The sequence below is a fragment of the Ursus americanus genome, chromosome 2 (assembly GCF_024610735.1).
Source record: "Ursus americanus isolate L20-20 chromosome 2, mUrsAme1.1.p, whole genome shotgun sequence".
Classification (NCBI taxonomy): Eukaryota; Metazoa; Chordata; class Mammalia; order Carnivora; family Ursidae; genus Ursus; species Ursus americanus.
This window is the reverse complement of record NC_142128.1, coordinates 97,778,474-97,805,951: the sequence shown is the minus strand read 5'-3', so window position 1 is coordinate 97,805,951 and position 27,478 is coordinate 97,778,474. Positions and strand designations below refer to the sequence as shown.

Genomic DNA, 27,478 nt, shown 5'->3' with positions numbered 1-27,478 from the left:
CAGACAGGTGGTGCTAGGGAACAGTTGCTGAGTCGTACCTTCCCGTCCACGGGACTAGGTGTACAGGCGGTCCAGGAGAGCGTGCACAAATGGCTGTACATCTGGAATGTGACCAGGTTGGAATTTGATGATTTAGGTACGTGGAGTATAGGCCTACCTCAGTTCGCTCATACACAAAAGATGTGTTTTAGAAATATAGTTTGTAATTGAGTTGTTATTGTCCTCAGTTGCCTTTCTAATGAGACCTAGACTAGCCCATATGATCATGAGTGAAAAATTACCCTGTATAGTGTTAGCCATGAATTCTGGATCCTGGAAGAGCATTTCTTCCCCCCCCCCTTTTTTTTTTTTTTAAGATTTTATTTATTTATTTATTTGACAGAGCTAGAGACAGCCAGCGAGAGAGGGAACACAAGCAGGGGGAGTGGGAGAGGAAGAAGCAGGCTCATAGCAGAGGAGCCTGATGTGGGGCTCGATCCCAGAACGCCGGGATCACGCCCTGAGCCGAAGGCAGATGCTTAACCGCTGTGCCACCCAGGCGCCCCTTCTTCCCCCTTTTAAAGAAAAGTCTGAAGGGTGCCTGGCTGGCTCAGTTGGAGGGAGTTGCAACTCTTGATCTCAGGATCATGAGTTCAAGCCCCACATTGGGTATAGAAATTACTAAAATAATAATAATAATAACAATAATAATGAAAAATCATAAAAAGACTCAGTTTTAAGCATAATTTTAAAATATGTGAATTTTAACTTTGTCTTTCAGCTCCTTTTTATACTTCCATATGCTACTATTTCCTATTTTCTACTTTCTATGAACTCTGTGCTCCTACCCCTATCCCCCGAGTACAGGTCAGCTAAACTGCATTTATTTTATAAGAGTATTTACTGGCCTTTTTCCAATGGGAACAATTACTACCACACTAATTAACTCCTCAATGAGGTGTTAAAGGAAAGCAGTTGAATTGGATTAATTTATGCTGAAGTGTGAATGACTGACAACCCTACAAAACTTTCCAGAAATTATTTTCTTTTTTTTAAAAGGGTATTCTTTTTAGGTTAAGTTTAATCTGATATTTCAGACAAAGGGCCAAATATAGTGAACACTTGAGCTTTGTGGGGAAAGCTTGTCTGTTCCCTTCTTTTGGATCTAACTTTGCCATAGTTGGTGGAGTACGGGGGAGAGATAGATGGTAGCCAGCCTCCCACAGTCCATCTGTAAAGGCCTAGACAGCCTTCTGTATTTAAACCTGCCTTTTAGAATGTGTAGAGTACCCACATCAAGGGTGGCAACTGGGAGTTTTCTTGTCCTTCCCATGGTAATGAAGTCCACTGCATGGGCGAGGCTTCCTGTCACTGGACAGCCGCATCTCAGCACTGCCTTCTCCTGCCCCTCTTCCTGTTCCTGGAGTGAAGATAATGAATGACTTTTGTAGTAGAGGAGACAGGGGTCCCTCTCTGGATAGCAGCCTTTGTGCGTTGGTGAGCTCTTGGCCCCCTTCTATGCAGAGGCCCTGTGGGACTCTCTTGGCTTGAGGGAGGTGGTTATTAACACTGGAAAGGTCCTGCGCCTGAAAGGGTACCTTCCAGCAAACGCTTCTTCGTTGGCAGTGATGGTCTGGCTGCAGCTACAAGTCATACTTAGCTGATTTGTGAAGAACCAAATTGGTATCAGAAAGGTAGTTTAGAGGAGTCACTGCATACAGCATAAAAAGTAGATGGTGAGTTGCAGAGATCTTCTATAATAAGTACAGGCAGTAAATGTTAATGTTATGAAGGCAAAAGAGGAGGGAAAGAAACGTATATTGACATCCACTATGTACCAGTCACCGTCATCATTGCTTCTAGTATTTTCTCACCAAGTAGAACATATATAGTCCAAGGCATTAAAAACTCATTTGAATTTTATATTCTGTTGTATAATATAGTCTTGATTGTTTTACTACAAAGCATTGTGAATTATTATTGAATAAAATTGGTGCTGTTGAAAGATTAGCCTGTTTATCCTGCGTCGTGGTGTCTCCCCTGGCAAAGCCGCCTCGTGCCCCACTCCAGGAGCAAGTCTAAGAGGCTCAGTCCCATTTATCCTCACAGCAACCTCATGAGAAAGGATATTATCATTTTACAGATGGGAAAATTAGGGTTTGAAAAGGGAAGGAACTGAGTCTCACCAGTACTGAGTGGCAGTGTTAAATTTCTCCCCTAAACTCTCTCCTCATATGGATTTTGTGATTCTGTACAATGGAAAAACTAGCAGTATAAATAGCGTGCTTATCTAAAACTTAAGAAAGATTTTTGGTTCTGTTCCTACCCAATTTATTGCCTTGCAAAGAAATCTTTTTAAAGGTCCATTGTAGAAGTCTTGTCTTTCATTTCCACATATGCATGTTGAGTTTAATTTCAACCATAATGTTGGGGAAAAGTACATACATATTTTGGGGACACCTGGGTGGCTCAGTCAGTTGAGCGTCTGCCTTTGGCTCAAGTCATGATCCCAGGGTCCTAGGATCGAGCCCCGTGGCGGGCTCCTTGCTCGGCGGGGAGCCTGCTTCTCCCTCTGCCTGTAGCTGCCCCTGCTTGTGCTCTCTTTCTCTCCCTCTGATAAATAAATGAATAAAAATATTTTAAAAACACATATTTTTAATAATCAGATGGTAGGCATGCTTGAAGACTAGTTCTAAATAAAAAGTTATTAGTGGGATAATACCCTGGAGAACTCCCCTCAATTCTAGGGCAGTCTTCTGTGTATCTGTACATACTTGACTTTTAGACACAAAATCTTTGTCACCAATTATTAGTGTCCTCACTACACTGAAAACCAGCTTTTTAATCTGCTGCCTTATTTAAGCCTCGCCCCCATGCCTACTACTTCCATAATGTTTAATAATAGCCAAGAGCTCAAATTGTGATATCAGCAAAACCCGGTTTTAGATCCTGACTCCAAATTATTAGTGTCACATTGGGTAAAGTGCTCCAGCTCACTGTGCCTCAGTTTCCTTGTGTGTGTGTGTGTGTGTGTGTGTGTGTTTTGTTTTTTTACAAAGAAGGTAGTAATACCTACTTCATAGGATTTTTATAAGTCTTTTCCTGAGTTGTCTATGGTGATTACAGCGGAATGTCCTGTCGTAATGCCTAAAAAGTTTTGGACTGATGTTTTTACCTTGTAAATTTACTTTAAATCGAATAGCTATATTCTTTAGTAAAGAGTATAAATACATATTTTTTCATATACATTAGGTGAAATTTACTTGAAAATACTAAGTCCATAATTTTTATGACCCATTTTTTTCATGATTGTTATTATAAATAACAAACTGTCTTCTACTTTGGATTGATTTTGATGGGGGAAGGATACTGCATATGTGGCATTCAGCTAATCTATTCTGTTAATTTAGTAGTATAAAAAGATTTATAGATGATGAATTTCCATACTCCTGAAAATAATTGTATAGCTCATGCGCTGTTTCTGGGTTTATACTGTTGCCTTGTTTTAAAGTAGGACTTTCCCCAGACAGTGTATGTTAATATTTGGAAAATTCCCTATCAGGAGGCTAGCACCATCTTGACAGCCCTATGTTCTGCTCCTACCTTGCTAATTGTTTCCTTGGGATTATTTGGATTGTGTAGAAAGCTTTTTGCAAATCCTCTTATTACTGAAGTCATTGTTGCCAGCAGGAATAAGATTAAAGGTGCTTAAGTCTGTAGAGTTGTTTCTAATTTGTACGTGTCATTTCAGTGCCATTTTAGCAGAACTCTGTCTCCTGTCTCTCCCTTCTCCCCCGGTACTATCTCAAGTTAGGTCCGAGAAGCCAGGCCATTGGAAGAAATCTCATTTTATCCTCCTAATTATTATGCTGGCACTCAGGAGATAATTTTTCCCTTCATGCACTGCCAATTAATATGCAAATGGACTGATAAATATTTATGCAATGATTTAAATTATGCAGGGAGTGCTTTCAGTGTGTTCTGTAAATGAATTGTTCGTGGACTTCAAAGTGCTGGCTGCTGTGCTAACGAGGAGAGATTTGCATAAGGCCCTAATCACACGCATACTGATTAAGCTTCATTATGGAAACTGCCAGCTGCAATCTTTGTTTCTATTTTATTACAAAAAGGGGAACTTTTCATGCTTCAGTTGCCTTGACAATGTCAGTCCTAGCTGGTAGGAGAGACTAAAACTCCTCTGAGCAACTGAAGTTTCCTTATTCAGTTGAAGATTGCTATGGTGTAACTGAAGTTGTATTTTGCTTCTCCCCCTAATCCACTTTCCACCTCCCACCCTTGTTCTCTTAAGAACATAGTGTAGATTTGGTAGAAATAGTAGTTACCTTCTTTCCCCCACCCCAAACTGCTACCTGTTTCTTCCTTGCTCTGGACTGTCTGAACCTCTAGAAGATTTCACAGCAATGCTGGACTGCAGTGACTATGTTCTAGGTGGGTACCAGCACACTTCTTTCTTATAAGCTTTAATATGGAAATGGCGTGTGTGGGGTTGACTATGCATAAATGCTTAATCGCATATGCAACCAACTCGGGGGAGGGGGGAAAAGAGGTGGATGGAGCAGAGAAGGAGGAAAGCATTTGCAAGGCACGAGCTTACTCGAATTTGCAGTAGGTCCCTCCCTACCACTAGCTCTTCTGGTTCAGAGGACATTTTCAGTAAATAGCATAGATTGGGAATTCAACTTAAACAGAGTACATTTTTGCTTTTTGGAATAATATAAATATCTGTTGGGAGCATTTCATGTAGTTCTAAAAACACATCTAAATCTGAAACAAGATATAAAGTGTACCTAAATAATGTGTACATATTAATAAAAATGTTTTGCATACCTAATGTGAATGTCTTTTATAAAAACCAAAAGTGCATAGTGAAAAATAAGGTGGAGCCATAGTGCAGAATGGCTCCCATGAATGCTAATGCAGAGGCTAATTGCGGTGGTTACTGCCATAGGACTGTTGATCAGTTTCCAGATTTGAGAAACTATCAACTTTTCAAATTTTAACTGATATTAGCCTTTTTTATTTAAAAAAAATCAACTTCTTCAGAAAACAATTTTAAGTGTGGGAAAACCTATTTTTAGAGTTTTCTCTATAGAACAACAAATGTTTTAGGAGAGAGGGGTGTGAGGCTTGATTATATAAACTGTCTTTGGTAACTGAGATTTAAAATAGATTGAGACATACTGTGACTCATGGTGGCTCTGTTTTGTGTTGAGATTTGTCTGTTTGTATGCAAAATTCTTGAAACCTCTTTAGGTGACTCTGGTCACCTGGAGAGTCAGATGATACAAACTCCAGGACTTTGATATTTTAGGTTGAAAACCTTTGCAGGTGATTTTTTTTTTCCCTGTATGTCATTTTTCTTGCTTGAAAATTTGAGGCTTGACCCCCCCCATCTCCTTCACAGTTGCTAAGAGTAAAATTAAAGGATAGTTCTGAAAATGTTTACATTGTTAGGCAGAAGGAAGGGCCGAAACTCAAGGTAGTAGTAATATTTGTACAGCACAATAAAAACCACAATTAAAACAACAAACTGATGGCAAGAATTTAATCCAGGAACAGTTTGTAGACTGTATTAGACTCCTATACAGTCAGCTCCATGTGCCCAGAGAGAAAAAAAAACTTCAGATATCAAAAGAGAACTTACTTGGATTTACTCTTTTACATCTATGTTGGGAACTCCAGAAAGGAAATATACCTTTTTGAAATATTTTTAGCCTTTTGAAATATTTAGAATTAGAAATTCTGTCTCTGTTATTTGTAATGAACAGTAAGTCATTTGAACAGTCTTGTACAGTTAGTCAGAATTTTGTTTTATTTACATGTGTATGTGTTTGTGAAGTAATTTTGTTAAATGTCTCTAAAGCTGGACGGTTCAATAGAAAAGGCTTAGAAGATTCACACAATACCTGTGACATAATTTTCAGTTTAGATGTGTGGAAATTGGAATATGAAGTGCACAGCACAGGCTCGTGACTTGTTAAGAATTATTCCTACTTCTTTGTTTAAAAGATATGCTACCCTTTTTATGACTATTAACTGCTTCATATGATTCCCACTTTCTTTCAACATTCTAAAGGAAGCATTGAGCAGAATGTATGTTTAATGGTATATTAACATTTGTTGTGATCTTGTGGACTTTCATAAGGTTTTGATTAAGTCATTCAGAAAGCTGATTTTCACTGAGTTGTACACCTGTTCCTTTCAAACCTTAGTATGCTTTCAGTGACATTTAAATTTTTCTGTACAGTAGAGGCAAGGAAGTTATAGAACTGCTCTCATTTATGACCACAGAAAAACGAATTTGAATCCTTCGAACATCTGAAGAACAAACCAAAGATATGATCAAACTGCTTAAGACCATAAGACAAACATCTGTTTCAAAACCTGTATTAGAAAAGGTTTTACACAGCTTCCAGGTTGGAAGTGAAATCTCTGGGAGGAGGACTCTTGATTGTCTGTCATCACTTGCGCATTTGGAGAAAGCAGCTATGGACAGCATGGCTGGGACTTCTGACGATTGTTTTGGTTTCCTAGTTAAACATTGAAGCAGATGACAAAATGTACTCTTCAGTGAAACATTCAAATATAATATAGTTTATTATTCTCAACTAATAATTATAGTTAAATGGTTCTTAACCCAGTAGGGGGAAAGGGGGAACTTGCTTGATAGTAAACTTGATGACAAATATGCTAAGTTTGGGTTTACAGTAGAAGTAGAATAAGGTATGTATTAAATGTATATTTGGGTTTTACCCTATTAAAAAGGTGGATGAGAAGCAGACTTGTTCTTGTCTCTTGTGTATCTTCTGGGATACCTGATACTGCTTGATGAAAACTTTTTGACTATGAAAACTTTCATTAAAGAGGTGACACCCACATCAGGAGGTTCTTAGGGGGGGCGCCTGGGCGACACAGCGGTTAAGCGTCTGCCTTCGGCTCAGGGCGTGATCCTGGCGTTATGGGATCGAGCCCCACATCAGGCTCCTCCACTGTGAGCCTGCTTCTTCCTCTCCCACTCCCCCTGCTTGTGTTCCCTCTCTCGCTGGCTGTCTCTATCTCTGTTGAATAAATAAATTAAAAAATCTTAAAAAAAAAAAAAAAGGTTTTAGGGGGTATCAGATAGGTAGTATTTTTAGGTGGGTGTGGTTGTGGTTCAATTGTGAAATTATTGATATAGCTGTTATGGCTTGTGATGCAGCTTCTTGTGCTGGTTTATGACTGAGGTATGAATTTGACATATTCTCACTTTGACACATAGTTTTTCTAGGCTGGGAGTAAATAAGGAGATTTTTTTCTTAGACATACTTTCTTTTTATTCTGTTAGGTTGAGTTACTGCCCAGTCTTTTATGAAGATTACCAGTGGATTGTTTTGGCTGTAACTAACGAATACCTTTGCTTATAAAAAAAAAAAAAAAGAAACTTTATTTGAGAGTAGCATGTTTTACTTTGTAAGGTGCTTGGCCCCAGCTTTGTTTCTTTATTTTATGCTTCATATTATATTTACTCCATTTACATGTTAGACTCTAGTATACTTTTTTTTCAGGTTTGATTTCAGTTATCTTTGTTAGAAGAACATTAAAATTCTTTGGAAGGACAGTTTATTTGTGGATCACTTCAGGGTTAAGGGAATCCTGAATTTCTTTCAGATAAATTTTTATTACAGTTTCCAATGTTTTAGTGTTGACACTATCTGTCTTTGAACTATAGGACTGTAACATTAGTCAATATTATTAAACCTTCCTTTGCCGCAATTTTGCCTCCCTAACCACATCCCCAGTTTTTAAAAAACCTCATTCAGGGGCATCTGGGTGGCTCAGTCATTAACCGTCTGCCTTTGGCTCAGGGCGTGATCCCAGAGTCCTGGGATCGAGCCCCGCATCGAGCCCCTCATCAGGCTCCCTGCTCCGCTGGGAGCCTGCTTCTTCCTCTTCCACTCCCCCTCCTTGTGTTCCCTCTCTCGCTGGCTGTCTCTCTCTCTGTCAAATAAATAAACAAAATCTTAAAAAACAAAACACAAAACCACCTCATTCACCTCTCATTCATTGCAGACTCAAGAATGAACAATCCGTCAGAAACCAGTAAACCGTCTATGGAGAGTGGAGATGGCAACACAGGTAAGAAATGATTCCCAGATCCAGCTTTTTAACTAGATCTAATGGAGTTAACAGAAGAAACTTTCCATTTAACTGTGACTTCTGTTCGGCAAATAAAGACCAATTGGAGTATTGAGTTGTCAGATATAATTTAGTGCTTGCAGGAACTGGCATTTGTTTAAGATTATTTAGTTTCTTCTGCAGATTGCTTCGTCTTTTTGTTGCTGTTTATCAGAGAAACTCTAAAGTAGTTGAGAGAATAGTCCATTTCCTTTAATGGAAGTTCTGGGTGTGATTCAGATCAGGTAGTTCTGGGTATGAATCAGGGATTTGTTACTAGCTTTGGACTTTAGGCAATTTCCCCAATCTTTTGAGACTTTATTCACCTATAAAATGGGGATAATATATTTTATAGGTCATTGTGAGTATTAAAGGAAATGGTTAAGCACAGTGCCAGCTATACAGTAACCGTTCAGTAAAACGTTGCCCTTGTTACAGGTGTTAATCAAAATAGTAAATGTTATCCATCCCCCCCATTCAATATAAATTGTATTGAAGTTATGATAGTGTCAGTAGATAGTTAAAAACACACACCTATTTCTAGTATGTTCTTTTATTTGGTGATTTTTAAAAATTTATACTTGATTTAACTATTTATCAGGAGTAAATTAATATCATATAAATGAGAAGAGTGAGACCCCATGAGAGAAAGGTAAATCCCTAAAGGATAGAATGTCTCCACAACCCGTACTCTTAATCCATTACGTTGCTCAGAGGACATTGAACCATGTGTCTTTATCATCTGCCAGAGATGGTACAGGAACTTCCCCCAATTTCTGGGGAAGAGGCATAAATTAAAATACTCAACTGTGTAAGAAGGGAATTATGGGCAGGGACACACAGAAAGTAATAGTTTCTAAAGTAAACTAGGTTTTTCACTTGGAGAGAGGGTTGCCTCTTTGACCCATCATTTTAAAATTGCCTAACTATGGGAGAGAGTAAGAATGAGAGTCACTCCTGGAAACAATCTTTTTCACCTCTACAGGCCACAACATCTTTTAATTTGAAGTAGACGAGTTGAACCAATATAGCAGTTCCCGCCTACATATCTTTTCATTCGAAATTGTTCTCCACCTGGAGATACTTGTTAATCCTTTAATCTCTAACGTAGACCTGTCTATGTGCAGCTGAGCCATGGGGCATCCTGTTGTACTGAACAGGTCACTCCGAACACTCTGAGCCTAGCCAGGTAGACTGCCGTAGTATCTCCTGGGGAGGACGAGGGCAGCATTCTGTTCTGTCTGGATTGTCAGCTGCAGTCTCATTTTTGTTGTTTCTCTGTCCTCTGTTTGGGCCCCGTCTTGCATTATTTTGTGGCACTGTCCATCTGCCAGTGCTTTGGCCATCTAGCTTAGGCGTGGGACTTGTTTGCAAAGAGAAACAGGGCGGTCGATCCCATAAGACGTTAGGGGAGAGTGTGCAGGGCACGTGTGCCTAAGGAACCACTTCGAAGGAGAGGCATGTATTTCTCAGATGATTGGGCGAACACTGAAAATGTCACCAGACTCCTTGAGAGGCCCCTACTAATAATAGACGTTTCAGTGGCTCCCATTTACTGAGCACCTACATTTAATAATCCCCCAATGGCATATTTTTAAAAATCTTAAGCACTGTACCCATTACCTGATTTCAATTTGAGTTCTTAATGACAGCCCTGTAAGTTAGGTATTATTATTTCAAGGACTAGGAAATCAAGGCACAAAACCAGCCAGGAAATAAAGGCAGAATGAGGATTTACACCCTGCATATGGTTTCTCCCATGAATTCCAATACCGTAAAACAGAAAATTTAAGCAATGCTTTGTTATATATTCAGGTCTAAAACTATTTTCAGAGCTATATAGAAGAGAAATTCTAGCTGGAGCACTTGTTAATACAGTCTCATGAATTTCTTGACTTGTTTTAATACGCAGTGTATGGCAGACTCCTAGAACTGAGCAGTATCAATATAGATTTTTACTTTTTAATGTCTCTAAAACTCAGCATTTGCTGCCTTTGTAAAATTACAAATTACTTCCATGTTACAGACCTTTACATGCACTTGAAGATAACTAAAACCTTGAATGTCAGTTTCTGAAATGTTAAGGGCCTATCACTATGTTTTTAGCATCTCCTACTGGTGTTAGTTAGTTTAGGAATATAAAAATAACTTGGAGTTCCAGTTTGCCTATTAAATTACAATGCCCGATATATCAGTTACAGAATTACAGTTTGCTCAGACAGTTACATGCTTACAAATTGATTTTTATTTAAAAATAAAACAAACAGACCTGCAGATTGTTTAATTGTAAAGGATATATGGGTTCTTAGTTTCTACTAATTGAATAACAAAATTTTCAGTAGAAAGAACCCTTTGCGTTGTAATAAAACTAAAGTCTCACCTTTTCTTGGATTTGGAATACTTTTGTGTAGATTTCTAAAATTTTAAATATTTCTAGAAAAAAAAAACAACTTTGATTTGTGACATTTTACGGGGAGTAATACTGTAAAATTATTTCAGATTGTGTTTGATAGTTTTCTTCTTTGCCTTTCTCCTGCCAGAGCGATCTGCTTAAGTTGAGCAGATAAATCCGATGATGCACTTTTGTCAGATAGCCCTTATGTGTTCACAGAAAACCTATAGTTTAGGTTTGTCAATGTCTTTATTCATTAAGTGCCTGTCATGTAAAATATTATATGTGGTGTTATCAAGGTGCTAGTGCAAATAGATGAGATTCCCTCAGTCTTTGAAGAGTTAGCAGTCCACTAAGAAAACAGATATGCAGAGAAGAGATTCAGGGTAGATTATTGTATTGTAATTCAAGAGGAGCTAAAGAAAAATATCATAGTGATATTTCTTTGAGGAAATTTGAGTATTTTTTTTTTCTTGAGGTATAAATGACATATAACATTATATTAGTTTCAGGTATACCACATAATGATTGTATATTTGTATCACATAAATGATGACCATAAGTCTAGTTTCCCCTGTCACCATATAAAGTTACATAATATGCAGTACAGTATTTTTGAATATTGTCTTCATTGCTGTAATTACATCCCCATGACTTACTATTTTATGACCCGAAGTTTGTACCTCTTGACCCCCTTTTCCCTTTTCGTCCACCCCCCAGTCACCCTTCCCTTCTGGCAAACACCAGTCTGTTCTCTGCATTTATGAATTTTGTTTTGTTTTGTTTGTTTGTCTTGCTTTTTAGACTCCACATATAATGAGATCATATGGTATTTGTCTTTCTCTGACTTATTTTACTCAGCATAATCTGACTTATTTCAATCAGCATAATAGATCAGCAAGATCCATTCATGTTATCACAAATGGCAAGACTTCATTCCTTTTTATGGCCGAGTAGTTTTCCATTGTGTACATATACAACATCTTCCTTATCCATTCATCCATGGATGGACACTTCGGTTATTTCCGTATCTTAGCTATTGTGAATAATGCTGCAGTGAACACGGGCATGCATATGTCATTTCTAATTAGCATTTTTGTTTTCTTTTGTTTTTTGGATGAAACCCAGAAGGGGAATTGCTGGTAGTTCTATTTTTAGTTTTTTGAGGATCCTCCATACTGTTTTCCGTTGCAGCCGTACCAATGTACCTTCCCGCCAACAGTCACCCTCACCGATACTTGTTACTTCTTGTCTTTTTGATAGTAGCCATTCTGACAGATGTGAGATGATATCTCATTGTGGCTTTCATTTGTGTTTCCCTGATGGTTAGTGATGTTGAGTATCTTTTCATGTGCCAGTGGGCCATCTGTATGTCTTCTTTGGGAAAATTGCCCGTTTTTTATCAGATTTTTTTTTTTTCCGTTATTGAGTTGTGTGTGTTCTTTATATACTTTGTGTGAATTCTTTATATATTTTGTCGTAAATTGACCATATGTGCATGGGTTTATTTCTGGACATGGGTGTCCAGGTTTTTATTGGTGTAAAAGCCAATACGATACTGTTTAGATTATTATAGCTTTGTAATATAGTCTGAAGCCAGGCAGTATGATGGCTCCGGCTATATCCTTCTTTAAAAAAACAAAATAGGTTTATTTATTTTAAAGGAAGAGAACGAGCAAGTGGGGGGGGGTGGTGAGGAGGAAGAGAGATAGAGAAACCCGAAGCAGACTTCCTACTGAGCACGGAGCCTGATGCCTGGGTCTCTCCCAGGACCCTGAGATCACAACCAGAGCTGAAACCAAGGGTCAGCCTGGGTGGCTCAGTTGGTTAAGCATCTGAGTTTGGCTCAGGTCATGATCTCTGGGTCCTGGGATGGAGCCCTGGAGTCACAGAGCCCTGCAGTCCTACAATACTCTCTGCAGTCAGCGGGTGGGGGTGGGGGGTCCTGCTTCTCTCCCTCTCCCTCCGTCCCCCCACTCATGCACAGGCGTGCACTCTCTCAAATAAATAAAATCTTAAAAAAAAAAAAAAAAAGGAAGATGATGTAACCGTTTTTCTACAACTGGAGAGAAGGTAGGGTTGAAGAATGACAAAACTGAGGTGGAAAGAAAAAGGAAAATGAGGAATAATTCATATTAGATTGCATTTTTTTCATTTATCATTAAAGTAGTTGAGGTGTCATTTAAGAGGAAAACAAGGATAATATAATAATAGCAGCAGTTAAAATGTACTGAAATGTTACTAGATATGCATGTCTAGATGCTTTATTAGGTATGCTTTATATCATAATTGTTAAAATACTCCCATAAGGTAAGTAGTGTTACACCTGTTTTACAGCTAAGGGAACTAAACTCAGAGCTGTTTAGTAATTTGTGATTGTAAAGACCACGAGCCTTTCATTACTTTTCATTATCTTACGCTGCCTCAAAGAGTGAATGAGATGGATTTGGGAGTTTGAGTACAGTGAATGAGTTTTGACATAGCTACCTTTAAGGAACTGATATAAATAAATACATAAATAAGATTAATAAGCTTTTTGAGGGTCAGGCTCAGTTTAAAGAAAACAAATATGTAGCTCATCTGGCCGACAGGTTATATGACCTTCTCGTAGCCTAATTTACAAAGTCCAAGATCACGAGTGAAGAAATGGCAGAGCAGATTATTTTTCCAAAATAATTTACTTTCAAAAAAATTATCCATCGGATAAGAGAACAGTAGTGATATTTCTTACAGTTTTTTGGACAAGGATGCTGCCAAGGATATTCCTCCTGGAGGAAGGAATAACTCCATTTCTTCCTTCTCCCAGCCCTTGGTAACCTCCGATCTATGTTCTGTCTCTATGAATTTGCCTATTCTAGATACTTTATGGATGGGAATCATGCAGTATTTTTTCTTTTGTGTCTGACTTATTTCATTTAGCATATTTTCAAGGTTCGTCTACGTTACAGCATGTATAACTGCATAATAGTCCAGTGTATGTACCACGTTGTATTTATCCTTTCATCTGTTGGTGGACGGCTGGGTTGTTTTCACCGTTTAGCTACAACTACAGTGAACAGTGGTGCACAAGTATCTTAGAGTCGCTGTTTTCAGTTCTTTGGGCTAAATAACTAGTAGTGAAATTGCTGGGTGAATCAACACAAATTCATTATCTTTACAGTTCTGGAGGTTAGAAGTTCTAAAATTAGGGCGTTGTAAGGCAGGCATTCCTTCAGGAGCCTCTATCCTTCCCTTTTCTAGCTTTCATAGGCCACCTACGTTCCTTGGTTCATTGTCTCTTCCTCTATCTTCAAAGCCAGAAGTGAGATGTCTTCAGAGCTGTCATTCTGTCTGTCTGACTCCTGCTTCCATCCTCACATCTTCTTCGACTCTCCTTGCCTCCCTCTTCCTCCTACACGGACCATTGTGATTACACAGGGTCCGCCCAGAAACTCTAGCATAATCTCCCTATCTCCGGACTCTTAACATAATCAGATCTGCAAAATCCTTTTGCTGGGTAAAGTAAATATTCACAGCTTCTGGAGATTGCCGCTCTGGAGATTTGCCACGCCTTTGGCCACTGTTCTGCCTGCTACACTGCTTTACCCTAAATTAAATCTGATCAACTGTATTACCAATAACAGAAGAGTAAAAAAAGTTGTATAAAGGTTTATAAACATCAGTAAGAAACAAAACCAAAGCATTTTTTTTTTGATGTTAGAAATATTGGACAAAGTTTAAAGTCTTGCTCACTTTTAATCAAAGGGCAGACTTCTTTCATCAGTACTTCTGACAAATGGTCATTTACCCTGAACCCGGGCTCATCCACCGACAGGGAACAGTAGTTTTTGATACATCTTCTTCTGTTGTTGTACGGCTCTGTTATCTATATTCTTTTGAATTCTGCCCTAGGAATAACACAGATTGAAATGATTTTCCCTATCTTTTAAGAAATGGAAGCTCTTCTGGAAGTCATTGCCATATTTTAAGTCTTCTCCATTTACTTGATATTTATTTTCAAATACTAATTTATTATTAAATAATTTCTTATAGAGTAATAATTTATACTCTAGTAATAGTGGCTATCATTAAGTATTTACTAGGTGTGTTAAGCACTTTGTATAGATTGTCTCAGTTAATCCTTATAACAACCATATGAGGCACTATTTTTCTCTTTTTATGGATTAGGAAATTGAGGCTCAGAGATGCTTGGTCATTTTTGAAAGGTCACACGTATCTATAAAAGTGAGCAGAGCTGTTCTCTTGTCCTTTGAGCTATGTCGTTCCTTATGTTTTGTCTTCGGTGTGCAAGATACTGTACTATACTTAGTAAGATCACTAACGTTGAATCAAGTATTGATTTTGTTCTCAATAAACTTATCTTACAGAGAAATATCATGCAAATGTAATAGAAGATTCGGAAGAAGTGTGCAGAGGTCCATGAGACTTCAGTGTGGGGGAACTGGTTTCTAGCTGGGAGGGTGAGGGAAGGCTTGGTGGAAGGTGGAGCTGTAACTGGGCTCGGCCGGCCCGACAGCATTTCAGTGTGATGGTGGAGGCAGTGTGTGTGCTCGGCAGGAAGAAGCCGTTAAGCTAAGATGGGAGAGAGAGATCTGTCCTGAAGTTCTCTGATCCCTTCCGACTCTTCCGTCATGCCCTAAGATTTGTAGATCCTATGTCATCCTGTCATCCTCAAAATCAGACAGCGTCCAGTTCTTCAGACTTCAGTGCAACCATTACCGTCACCATTGGCTTATTGTTATTTTTGAAAACTTACCATTGGTATTTATTGTAATTATTTTTTATGATAAGGTAAAAATGATATTAGATTTAAATTTTTTAACTAAAAATGTTATATTTTCTGATCATATTTAATTGTTTTGAAATATTAAAACTTACTTCAAAGCAGCAGACTCACTTGTTGATTCTTTGTGGTCAATTAACTTTAAGTCTTTTTTTCACCTGAATTATGATGGTGCTAAAGCTCCTCCCCATTCTGTCCTTACTCACTTTGATTTTTCACTCAGATGATTTTTTCCCCAGGATGTCAAGATCTTTTTGCAGCTGAAAAGACCAAATAAGTTTATTAATGCAACCCAATATATATCTATGAAATTGCATTCCAAAAATATTTTATCAGAAGTTTCTAGCAACCAGGGATATTTATTCTGTGAGATTTATTAGTGTTCTGGCTGATTTTAGCAGATTATATTAGTAAGGGAGCTTGAGCAGACATCTTTTTCTCCAAGATAAAGAGAAAGGATCCTGAAAGACCAGGGCACCAGTGGCCGTACCTGCTATTCTTCATGGTAATTGAAGAATCTTGAAGTCTTGAACCAGCCAGCACTAGTTTTGGAAAACATTTCCAGATAAAATACAGTGTTTCTGAGAAGAATCAGAAATTCACTGAGGAACAGACCTCACATAAAGTTCTCATCAAAACAGCAGAGCAGTCGCAGATTTCAGACTCTGAAGGGCTGTTTTCCCTTTGAACTTACGTTTATCCAAGGGCCATTTCTAATCTTATTGATTTCATTATTATCATTTTAAATTTATTACATGTTCTACTGTGTAGACTACATTCTGTACTGGCCAAAGTGCTTTTATGTAAGCCTGAGGGTGGAAATATCAATACTGATTTTTCTTGGAGTTCCTCTTTGGAGTTACTGGAGTTTTAAATAGAGGGTAGTTCCATGGGTCGGTGAAACTGGCTGGAGCACTTATAGAGAGCCTCGGGAGCACAGTGGAGGATATACTGTGTTCTTGGTAGTCTAGAAGCAAAAAGCAAATGCCTGTAGGAAAGCTGGATCTCCCTCTAATTTTTGGTTTGATAGGTATCAGTTACAAGATACCGCTTCTAAAAGATTCTGACAACTACGTGTTGAGAAACTTGCCCTGGCCCTGCCCCATTGGTGCATATGCGTTTTGTTTTGTTTTGTTTTGTTTTGTTTTGTTTTGTTTTGTTTTGTTTTTTAGGTGTATGCGGCTGGGATCTATAATTACTGAACCTGTGAGAATACTAAGTGGCATTTCAATTAAGATTATATTTTCAGGGCACCTGGGTGGTTCAGGCCAGTTGAGTGTTTGCCTTTGACTCAGGTCATGATTCCAGAGTCCTGGGATTGAGGCCCGCATTGTGCTTTGGGCTCTGTGGGGGAGTCTGCTTCTCCGCCCTTCCCCTGGCTTGTGCGCTCTCTCTCTCTCAAATAATAAAATCTTAAAAAAAATAAGAGATTATATTTTTATTAAATGAATGAAGGAGTGCGTGATCCTTTTGCCAGGAGTAATTCAATAACAAATATAGGATTTTAAAAGTAGTATCTATTTCATTTTTATTCATTACTGACAGAAATTTGGAACATTACTAAAGGAGGATTTATTGCTTAAAAGGCCACTTTAGGTACAGGTTGTGAGATTATCTATAATTTTCTCCTTTTTTTTCTTTTTTAAGATTTTATTTATTTATTTGACAGAGACAGCCAGCGAGAGAGGGAACACAAGCAGGGGGAGTGGGAGAGGAAGAAGCAGGCTCCCAGCAGAAGAGCCTGATGTGGGACTCGATCCCAGAACGCTGGGATCACGCCCTGAGCTGAAGGCAGATGCTTAACGACTGCGCCACCCAGGCGCCCCCTATAATTTTCTCCTTTTTCCCTTAGAGGGCAGTTTTGTTTTCTGTCATGTTAATTTTTTTGTGTTTTTTTTTCCCCCAAGTGTAAAAGAATTTTCTAGCCATGTTATACTTTACATTTTACTTGAAGCAAAAGAACTAAACTCATTACTCTTTTAATTAGATCCATTATATGGTACTCTGGCTTAGAGCAGTGGCAGTGGAAACCAGGGGTCAGATTTAATGAGCATTTGTGGGAAGAGGAGAGGAGATTGAGAAGGGAGTAAACAAACAAGGGAAGACAGTCATCTAAAGTGAGTGCCTATATTTGGCTTGAGACCGGGACAGATGGAGTGCCATTCTCTGAGCAGGGACTGCCTGACCTGCAGGTAGACGCGACAATGAGTGATCCAGTAAGTTCTGAAAATGTGGCATTTGGAGGTGCCTTGTGGTGCCTGTAGGTGAAGAAGTGAGCGATGGAAGACAGAGCTGTGTTCCTGAGGAGAGAAACCTGGCTGCTTATATAGGAGTGGAAATATTTAGCAGGGAGGTACCACTGGGAAGAGAGTGCAATAAGCCGGGAAAAGAGCCAAGGACAGACCTCTTCCACAACACTGAAAGGGCTGGCAGAGGCAGAGAGGCCATGAAGGAGCCCTGCACCATCCGGGAGGCTGGCCACAGGCTGTTTGTGGCTGTTAACATTAAAATTAAATGGCCACACTTCTAGTGCTTAGCCACGTGTGGTTAGAGGCTACCATATTGGGTTGCCCATATATGTAACCGTTCCAGCATTACAGAAATTTCCACTGGATGGTGCTTAAGTAGACTAAAGAGCAACCGTGGAGATGAGAAGTGAACCAGATGGTGACATTCATGGAGTTAGTATCCGGGGTAGTTGGGTCCCACAGAGAGGTCAAGACATAGGAAGCTTAAGTTGTGACCTCTGTATTTGACAGTTAATAGTTACTCGGGGGCTTTTAAATGGTTTTAGGTAAGTGGTAGAGAAAGAAATTGCTGCGCATAGAGAAGTGAATGATTGAGGAAAGGGAATGATAAACGTAGGCAGCTCTTGTTACAGAAACTGGGAGAGGCTGTAGAGGATGTTGGTTAAGAGCTCAGGCCCTGGAACCGAACCATCGGGATTCAGATCCCTGGTTCCTTCACTTACCAGTTACGGTACTTCGGGCAAATTATTTCTTTCTGTGCCCCAATTTTCTTAGCTGTAAAATGGAGATAGATAATAAATCATTGCATAAAAGTGATGTATACATTGAAAGCAAGTAGATGTATGACTCAGTAAGTTCTCAGTAATTGGTAGTATTTATTCTGAATATGATGATGATGATAGTGACTATATATTAAATAAAGGGAAGGAAAGAATAAGAGAGGAGGTCAAGTATGTTTGTATGTGAAGGAGAGGAACCAGTAGGAGGGAGTGGTACAGAAAGGGTGTGTAATTCAGGAATCCATGTTCCCAAGGAGAATAGAAGCATTAGGTTTCTGAGCACTGGTAGACGGAAGTAGCTTAGAATAGAAGAAGATCCCCTCCCCTCCATATTAAGGTAGAGAAATGGGAGAGTGAAGGAGTTAAAGATAGAATAGCGACTATAGATAAGTTTGTAGGTAGAAGGGAAGGTAAGAAAGCACTCTAGATAGGGTCAGGCTCAGAGGCAATTGGGGACGTCCTTGTGATACTGGGAAGATGAGACCAGGGAACAAAGTACGATGAGATCTGGGAACACATCCAGACAAATAGACAATATAAGAAGGATTGATAGCAAGCGAGGAAGCTTGACACTAGGTAAAATCAGAGGACCAGAGGTTTCACTGCAGCTTCTCAGGCACTTTGTGTTTCTGAAGGCAGGAAACTACTCACATCTTAAAGGTGAAGGTGAGTGAGAAACGTGTGACTAGGTTAGGAGGCAGGAGAGAGATGGAGCAGAGTAAATCTTTGGTAAATTTTTCTTTTGTCAACAAAACTGTTAGCATGATAGTACAATTTTAGAGAAAGGACTTTATTTCTGGTTTTCTTGGTCCTCAAAATAGAGCCTTTAGGTGACATGTTTAAGTTATTTGAAAAAGACTTGGTGTGAATAGCTGGTAGGTCATAAGTTATTCATTTTTCTACAGTTAAGAGTAAAGTCTGTTTCAGTAATACCTTTCATCCAGATAGACTGTGTAACAATTCGACAGACTAACCGTTTATGGAAATCTTGTCGCACGTCACTAATGTGCAGTCGCCTACAAGGTGATATATAAAAACAATTTTAAAAAAAGCATATCATTGCTTAGGAAATGAAGAATATACAGTGTAACAGCAGTGGAAATTTTTAGTAGATACATAATAGTCCCCCACCCTGTAGATGGTCTATGGAATCGTTTCTGATTATGCTTCTTGCTTTTGTAGGGACATAGAACTTCTCTATAGCCATAAGTGGTTTTCTTTCTGGCTTTCCATTATCCCAGATCCTTCCCATTTTATTAGGAAGAAACCACCTACACACACACACACACACACACACACACACACACAAATGAACATAAGCTAAGTTTTCCTTGAAAATCTTTTAGCTGTTTTTTTATGTTAGTTATGTCCCACAGTTATATGACTTTCTGTAAACTTCGTTTAGAATTTGTGCTTGCTTGTTATGGTAATGTAGAAACAGGCATAGACATTGTTATTATTTCCTCGTAGGGCATCTGAAGTTTAAGCTATTATTGGTGAATTTCACTTTGACTGCCTTAAGTTTACTGACAAATTCCACCAGGGGTGGCTCTCACATTACTTGGTCTGTAGCATAATTTAAGTAGCCAGTTGGGCCGGTGAGGCTGGGTGTTAGAGGCAGGCAAACCCATAGGGCAGTAAGATTTGTACTGTCAGATTTGTCCTGAGCTGCAGATTTCTTTTTGTTTTTGTTTAATTGGGGTGAAATGTATATAATATAAAATTAACCATTTAAGGCGAACAGTTCGGTGGCATATAGTACATTGATAGTTCGGGCAGCCACCGCCTCTGTCTAGCTCTGAAATGTTTCCATCAACCCACAAGGAAACCTTGACTCATTAAGCAGTCGCCCTCCGTTTTCCTCTCCCCGCAGCCCCTGTCTCTATGGATTTACCTATTCTGGGTGTTTCCTACAAATGGAGTCATAGGCTGTGTGACCTTGTTTGTGTCCAGCTTCCTTCCCTTGGCATAATGTTTCCGAGGTTCATCCCTGTTGTAGTTTGTATAATGCTTCATCCCTTTTATGGGCTGAGTAATACTCCGTTGCACGTGCGTACCACAGTTCGTCTATCCAGTCATCTGTTGGCGGACATTTGGGTTGTTTCTGCTTTTTGGCTGTTGTGAGTAGTGCTGCTGTGAACATTCGTGTCCAAGGATTTGTTTGAGTACCTGTCTTCACTTCTTTTGGGTGTATTCCTAGCAGTGAAATGGAGGGGTCATACAATAATTCTATGTTTCACTTCTTAAAAAACCACCAAACTCATTGCCGCAGCAGCTGAACCCTGCTACATTTCCAGAGCCAATGTACAAGGATTCCAATTTCTCCACGTTCCTGCCAACACTTATTTCCCCTTTTTTTCCCTGTTAATAGGTATCCTAATGGGTTGAATAACCTACTTTTATTTATTTATTTTTAATAATGTACTTCAAAAGTAGCAACTCTGCACTTTTTTCCGGTCGTGTCTTTGTGCGTCAACCTCTATATTATGGTCAGAATGTCTTGTAGTATTGAGATAAGCAGTGGCTAGTAATAAACCGTGTTTGTGTCTGAACCATTAAATTTTCCCTTTTCATACCTTGGCGGTTCAGGCCTCACCCTATAACCCCAGACTGCCCTTAAATCCTAATCTCGCCTTCTTAGCCATGCTAGAACTCTCAGAGCACTCTGTACCTTTCTTTGAGCAAGTACCATCTTCTGCCTTCTTTGTTTGAGGATGGTGACTGTACTTTATTCCTGTTTGTGTTCTACCTTCCGCCGTCTTTTTGTAGGTAACTTTATTGTGCTTGTCTTTCACATTATAATTATTTATGTTTTTGTCTGTCACCCATAGTTAACTGTGAGCAACTTTCGGTATGGGAGTATGACTTGTTTACCTTTGTAAACCGAGGACCTAATAGAATATCTAAAATTGTTCGTTTGGATTCCTGAATGTTAAACTTGCATTATTATGTCTTCTAGTTCTGGTAGAGAAACGCTTGCCGTTTTCCTTCTTCAAATAGCCACTTCCTGTTAATTCCATCTCATCCTCTTAAGATTCAGCCAAAATGTTGCCTCCAAGAAGTTTTCCCTGGCATCATCTTTTCCCTTCTTCCGTAAGGGCCCCTTTATGTGTCCCGGTCCCAGTGTGTGAATATCTGCTGTTGCCCTTGCCGTGTTGTGGGTACCTTTTGATGAACCTGGAACCACAGTTGTTACCTCTGCACTCCCACTAGACTCCCCATCCCTTTTTCCTCTTTACTTTCTCACAGCACTTATTTCTATCTAATTGTATCTTTTCATTCTTATTGACTCTTTCCCCACGCTAAAATGTAAGGTCTATGAAGACATGGTTTCTATCTCTCTTCTTTCCTGTTCTATCTCTTGCATCTAGAACGGTGTCTGCCACGTAGATACTCAGTGAGTTTTTCTTTAACGAGTGAATTAATAGGCCTGAGGGCTACTTAGGAGCAAGGACTGTGTCGTTTTCTTCTTTATATAGTCTTAGCACTTGGCACAGCAGTGCACAGTAAACGTTGACTGTAGCATTTATTCTTAGAGCAGGATCTTTCTCTATGTTATATATTCTCGGTTCTCTTTTGTTGTTGCGTATGTGATTATATAAGAGCAGAAAATGCACATAAGCAGAAAGAATAGTCTCAGGTCAAGTGGGCGATGATTCAGTCATAAATTTCATGTATATAGTCATAACAATAGGTTTATCAAAAGGTGTTCCCTAGAAAGGTAAAACTGTTCATTTGAAAGGACAGATTTCTTTCCAGTTGTAAAGATGGACAGATGGACAACCCTGTTGGTTAAGGAGTTAATCATTTAGGAAACAGCATTCCAAAGTAGTCACTATCAGAAGAGATGAAAAATAATAAAGGTAGTATAGAGTTTGAGATGGACCAGATTTATAAGAGGAGATCACATGCACCGCAGATTAGATTAAGTTCCCAGTTTAATTAGCCAATGACACCAGCTGTTCTTGGAAGCCATGTAGCTTCAGCACAGGTGTAGTGTATTTAATTGGCTTTTCCCTTGTCCCCAGTATTCTTCACTGGGTGGGGGTAAGCAGCTGCTTATGACCCTCTCTCCTTACAAGTAGGGTCCTAACAGATCTGAGAAGAAAAAGGGTGCCTTGTCGTTTTATATATTCAGGGTTTAGGTCTCCACTCAGAGTAAATAATTTTTGATCCTCCTTTGAAATCCGGGAATATTTACAAATATTTTCGGGGATTCCAGAAATCTCAATTCTCTGTAACCAACATCGTGACTCTGATTTAATTCTGTTTGGTGATGTGAGCGATTCTGAGTACTTGGTGTGAGCACCACGGTAACAAATCTGTTCCTGTGTGCTTAGCGAAAGAATCCGAGGCCACTGACAGTAGAAGAAAGGGATTTTTTTTTCCTTTTTAAAATATGGTTTCCTTTAGACATAGCTGTATCCTGAAGAGATTTCTGAAAAGATACTACTTTACGTTTTAATTTCTGGCCTTAAAGGGTCTATCTGTTTGAAAAATACTAATGTTAACTCTTAAGTAAGGGTTAAGTGTCCTTACTTAAGAAAAACTAGGCTGGATAGGCGTTAAGATTTGGGAAAGATTGGCATGCCTGCGTGGCTCCGTTGGTTGTGCGTTCCACTCTTGATTTCAGCTCAGGTCATGATCTCAAGGTCATGAGATGGAGCCCTGCGTCGGGCTCTGAGCTGGGCTTGGAGCCTGCTTAGGATTCTCTCTCTTCCTCTCCCTCTGCACCTCACCGCCCCAAAAAAAAAAAAGATTTGGGAAAGAGGGTAGATTCCAGGCTGCATGTTGAGCAATACCTGGGACTTTGAGACCCAGAGAGGATGGCGGAGGGCATCTGCATTTGGGTCCTGTTGTGAGGTGTCACCTTAGTTTTCTCTCTGTCTCCTCCTTCCTCCACCCATTTTTCTCCTCCTATTTCTGTCCTTCCCTCCCTAGTATGTTGGGCTTCCTGTCCCATTTATACATTTCAACATTAGAGTTTGGGGGGTATAGATCTCCATTCTCATTTATGGAGAAATAACAGTGGGAATAGCCTAAATGAGCAAACTGTTCCCCCTCGTCGAGAACCCTTCTACTTTCTTTCTGTCTTGCTGTTTTTGTTTTCTGAAAATGACTATCTTTTGGTTACTGAGAAAATTGTACTGTCTGATTTGAGCCCACCACCTCCCTCTGCTTTATATATTTTTCTTTCACCCATCCTCTCCTTTTCATTTGCATTTTAAAAATATCCTTTTCCATTATTATGATCCTCCACTTTGCACTCTTAATTCTGTGTCTTCTCATTTCTTTCAAGTTCCTGCCCCATCTTTTCAGCCCATCTTGTTCTTACATGTTCAGTGTAACCCTTCCTGTAGACTCTTCCCTCGCAGTCTTGAGGTACGCGTGCGTTTATCGGCCCGCAGACCCTCACCCCACTGCAGTCTGTACAGCTTTCAACAGCCATCCTGTCTCACTCCCGCCACTGCCACACTTGAGGAAGGAGCGTCGCCCACTACTGTGGCTTCATTACCACCTGCTTTTTCCTTTGCTCCTTTGCCATCCGGATGTGTCCTTGAAATTTTACTATAACTGTTTTGTCATTATGGATGTTTTATTGTTTTACTGTCAGTGTAGTAATCTTAGAAACCTGTATGTACCCACGTATGTGTGGTTTAAGTACTCCTGTGTCTACCACTCTATGAAACAGAATGTTACCATGTCCCAGGAGGCCACTGTTGGTCCACCCTGGTCATCGTCCCTTCTTCCGCCACGGAGGTGTAACAGTCATCCTAAATTCAGTATTAATGGTCACATTGCTTTTCTTTCTAATTTTTTTCATCTGTATATTTACTGTCCTCGATTAATGCTTAGATTCATCTGTCGCCGTGATAGAAATCGAATCCTACTGTGTTCTGACTGGTTTCTCTTGTTCAGCGTTATGTTCTTGAGACTCACCCAAGTGCGTGTGTTCGTGGTTCACGTTCGCTGGATGTGATACCCAGTATAGGAATATGTCGCAAGGTCTCTATCCATTCTATTATTGAGGGACATTTGGGTTATTTTTAGGCTTTTGTTATTACAGACATTATTGCTGTAAAGTAATTTTGTGCTTATCTCTTATGCATATGCATGAAAGTCTCCAGAGTTTTCTTAGTAGTATAATTCCTGCACTTACTCCAGTGTTACTCAGTACTGCCAGCCAGTTTTCCAAAGCATTTGTACTCGTTGATAGCGCTACCAACAGCAGGTAAGAATTTCACAGTCTGGCCAAAACTTGATATTAACCAACTTGTAATTTTAGCCAATTTAGTGGCTGTAAAATGGTATTGTGTTGGGATTTTCGTTTGCATTTCCCTAGTTTCTAAGGGGGCTGAACATCTTTTCTAGTGTTTGTGCACCATTTATGTTTCTTCTTTTGTGGAATTCCTGTTCATTTGTTTTTTTCTATTGGTTTGACTTTTTTAATTGATTCAAGGAATTCTCTGTGTGTTCTGAAGAGTAACCCTTTGTTGCTTGTATGTATTACAAATATTTTCTCCTTTTCACTCTCTTCATATAGCACTTTGATGAACAAAGCTTTTAATTTTGAAGTAGTTAAACTTACATCTTTTCATTTTTGGGGTCTTGATAAAGAAATCCTTTTCCCAAGGTTATAATGATGTACACTTAGTTTGTCTTCTGAAAATGTAATAATTTTGTACTTTACATTTAGGCCTTTAATCCTTCTGAAACTTTCCTTCCTTCCTCCCTCCTAGCCACCCTAGGTCGCTCCCTCCCTTCCTCTTTTCCTTCCTTCCTTCCTTCCTCCCTCCCTCCCTCCCTTCCTTCCTCTCTTTCTTTTATATGGTATGAATTGATCTAATTTCGTTTTTTTCCCAAATGGTTACCCAGTTATTCTTTTATTGAAAACTCCATCCTTTCCTCACTGATGTGCAGTACTACCTATCACGTTGCGAGTGTCTAAAGATATGTGTGGCTTCCTGACTCGCCTCTGGTCTGTTTGTCACTGTACTAATACTACACTGTTCTAATTATTGTTGCTCTGATAACTCATAATATCTTGACAGTACAGGTCCCTCAATTCACTTTTTTTTTTAAAGCATTTTGACCCTTTGCCCTTCTAGTTAATGTTTAGAATCATAGCGCATCTACCTGGCTGAGTTGGAAGAGCATGTGACTTTTGATCTTGGGATCATGAGTTCAAGCCCCATGTTGGGCACAGAGATTACTGGGGGGGAAAAAACTTTAAAATAAATAATTTTAGAATCAATCTGTCAATTAAACACACATCCCAACCCTGAGAAAGAAAGGATGGAAAAAGAGAAAGAAAATAACTTGTTGAGATTTTGATACGAAATTGCTTTGAATCCATAGATCAGTTTGGAAAGAACTGATTAATATCTTTACAATGCTGAGTCTTCCAGTAAATGAGCATTTATTGATGTCTTCTTTATAATTTTTAAATAAGGTTTTATAGTTTTCTACTGATTAGGACTTGCTATAGTTTTGTTTTTTTAAAAAGATTTTTTATTTATTTATTTGACAGAGATAGAGACAGCCAGGGAGAGAGGGAACACAAGCAGGGGGAGTGGGAGAGGAAGAAGCAGGCTCATAGCGGAGGAGCCTGATGTGGGGCTCGATCCCACAACGCCGGGATCACGCCCTGAGCCGAAGGCAGACGCTTAACCGCTGTGCCGCCCAGGCGCCCAGGACTTGCTATAGTTTTTATTTGTTTTTATAATGTTTATATTTGGTGTATAAAAGCAATTTTAAAATAGATTTTGTGTGCTGTAACCTTATTAAACTCAATTGGTTTCAGAGGTACAGGTCTGTGATTCATCAGTCTTATATAATACCCAGTGCTCATTACATCACATGCCCTCCTTAATGTCCATCACCCAGTTACTCCGTCCCTCAATCCCCCTCCCCTCCAGCAACCCTCAGTTTGTTTCCTATGATTAAGACTCTCTTATGGTTTATCTCCCTCTCTGGTTTTGTCTTATTTTATTTTTTCTTCTCTTCCCCTATGATCCTGTTTTGTTTCTTAAATTCCACATATCAGTGAGATCATATGGTAATTGTCTTTCTCTGATTGACTTATTTCGCTTAGCATAATACCGTCTGGTCTAGTTCCAGCCATGTCATTGCAAATGGCAAGGTTTCATTTTTTATGGCTGTGTAATGTTCCATTGGATATATATACCACATCTTTTTTATCCATTCATCTGTCAATGGACATCTGGCTCTCTCCATAGTTTGGCTATTGTGGATACTGCTGCTATAAACACTGGGGTGTAGGTGCCCCATTGGATCACTACATTTGTATCTTTGGAGTAAATACCCAGTAGTGTAATTGCTGGGTCATGGAGTATATCTATTTTCAACTTTCTGAGGAACCTCTACACTGTTTTCCAGAGTGGCTGCACCAACTTACATTCCCACCAACAGTGTAGGAAGGTTCCTCTTTCTCTGCATCCTTGCCAGCATCTGTCATTTCCTGACTTGTTAATTTTAGCCATTCTGACTGGTGTGAGGTGGTATCTCATTGTGGTTTTGATTTGTATTTCCCTGATGCCAAGTGATGGTAAGCATTTTTTCATGTGTCTGTTGGCCATTTCTACATATTCTTTGGAGAAATGTCTGTTCATGTCTTCTGCCCATTTCTTGATTGGATTATTTATTCTTTGGGTGTTGAGTTTGGTAAGTTCTTTATAGATTTTGGATACAAGCCCTTTATCTGATACGTCATTTACCAATATCTTCTCCCATTCTGTCGGTTGTTTTTTTGGTCTTGTCGACCGTCTCCTTTGCTGTGCAAAAAGCTTTTTATCTTGATGAAGTCCCAATAGTTTGTTTTTCCTTTGTTTCCCTTGCCTTTGGAGATATGTCCAGCAAGAAGTTGCTGCGGCCCAGGTCGAAGAGGTTGCTGCCTGCGTTCTCCTCTAGGATTTTGGTGGATTCTTGTCTCACAGTTAGGTCTTTTCATTCATTTTTAGTCTATTTTTGTGTATGGTGTAAGGAAATGGTCGTTTCATTCTTCTGCACGTGGCTGCCCAATTTTCCCAGCACCATTTATTGAAGAGACTGTCCTTTTTCCATTGGATATTCTTTCCTGCTTTGTCAAAGATTAGTTGAC

General features: G+C 39.3%; 1 protein-coding gene across 2 annotated transcripts in view; it reads left to right on the top strand.

Annotated features, from left to right (window-relative positions):
• POU2F1 (POU class 2 homeobox 1) overlaps positions 1 to 27,478 on the top strand; it is a 176,764-nt gene that overhangs the window by 89,101 nt on the left and 60,185 nt on the right. For both annotated transcript variants that reach the window (XM_045797322.2, XM_045797313.2), the window contains one exon: positions 8,050 to 8,115. In XM_045797322.2, coding sequence (XP_045653278.2) covers positions 8,050 to 8,115 — 66 coding nt within the window. The remainder of the gene's footprint in view (positions 1 to 8,049; positions 8,116 to 27,478) is intronic.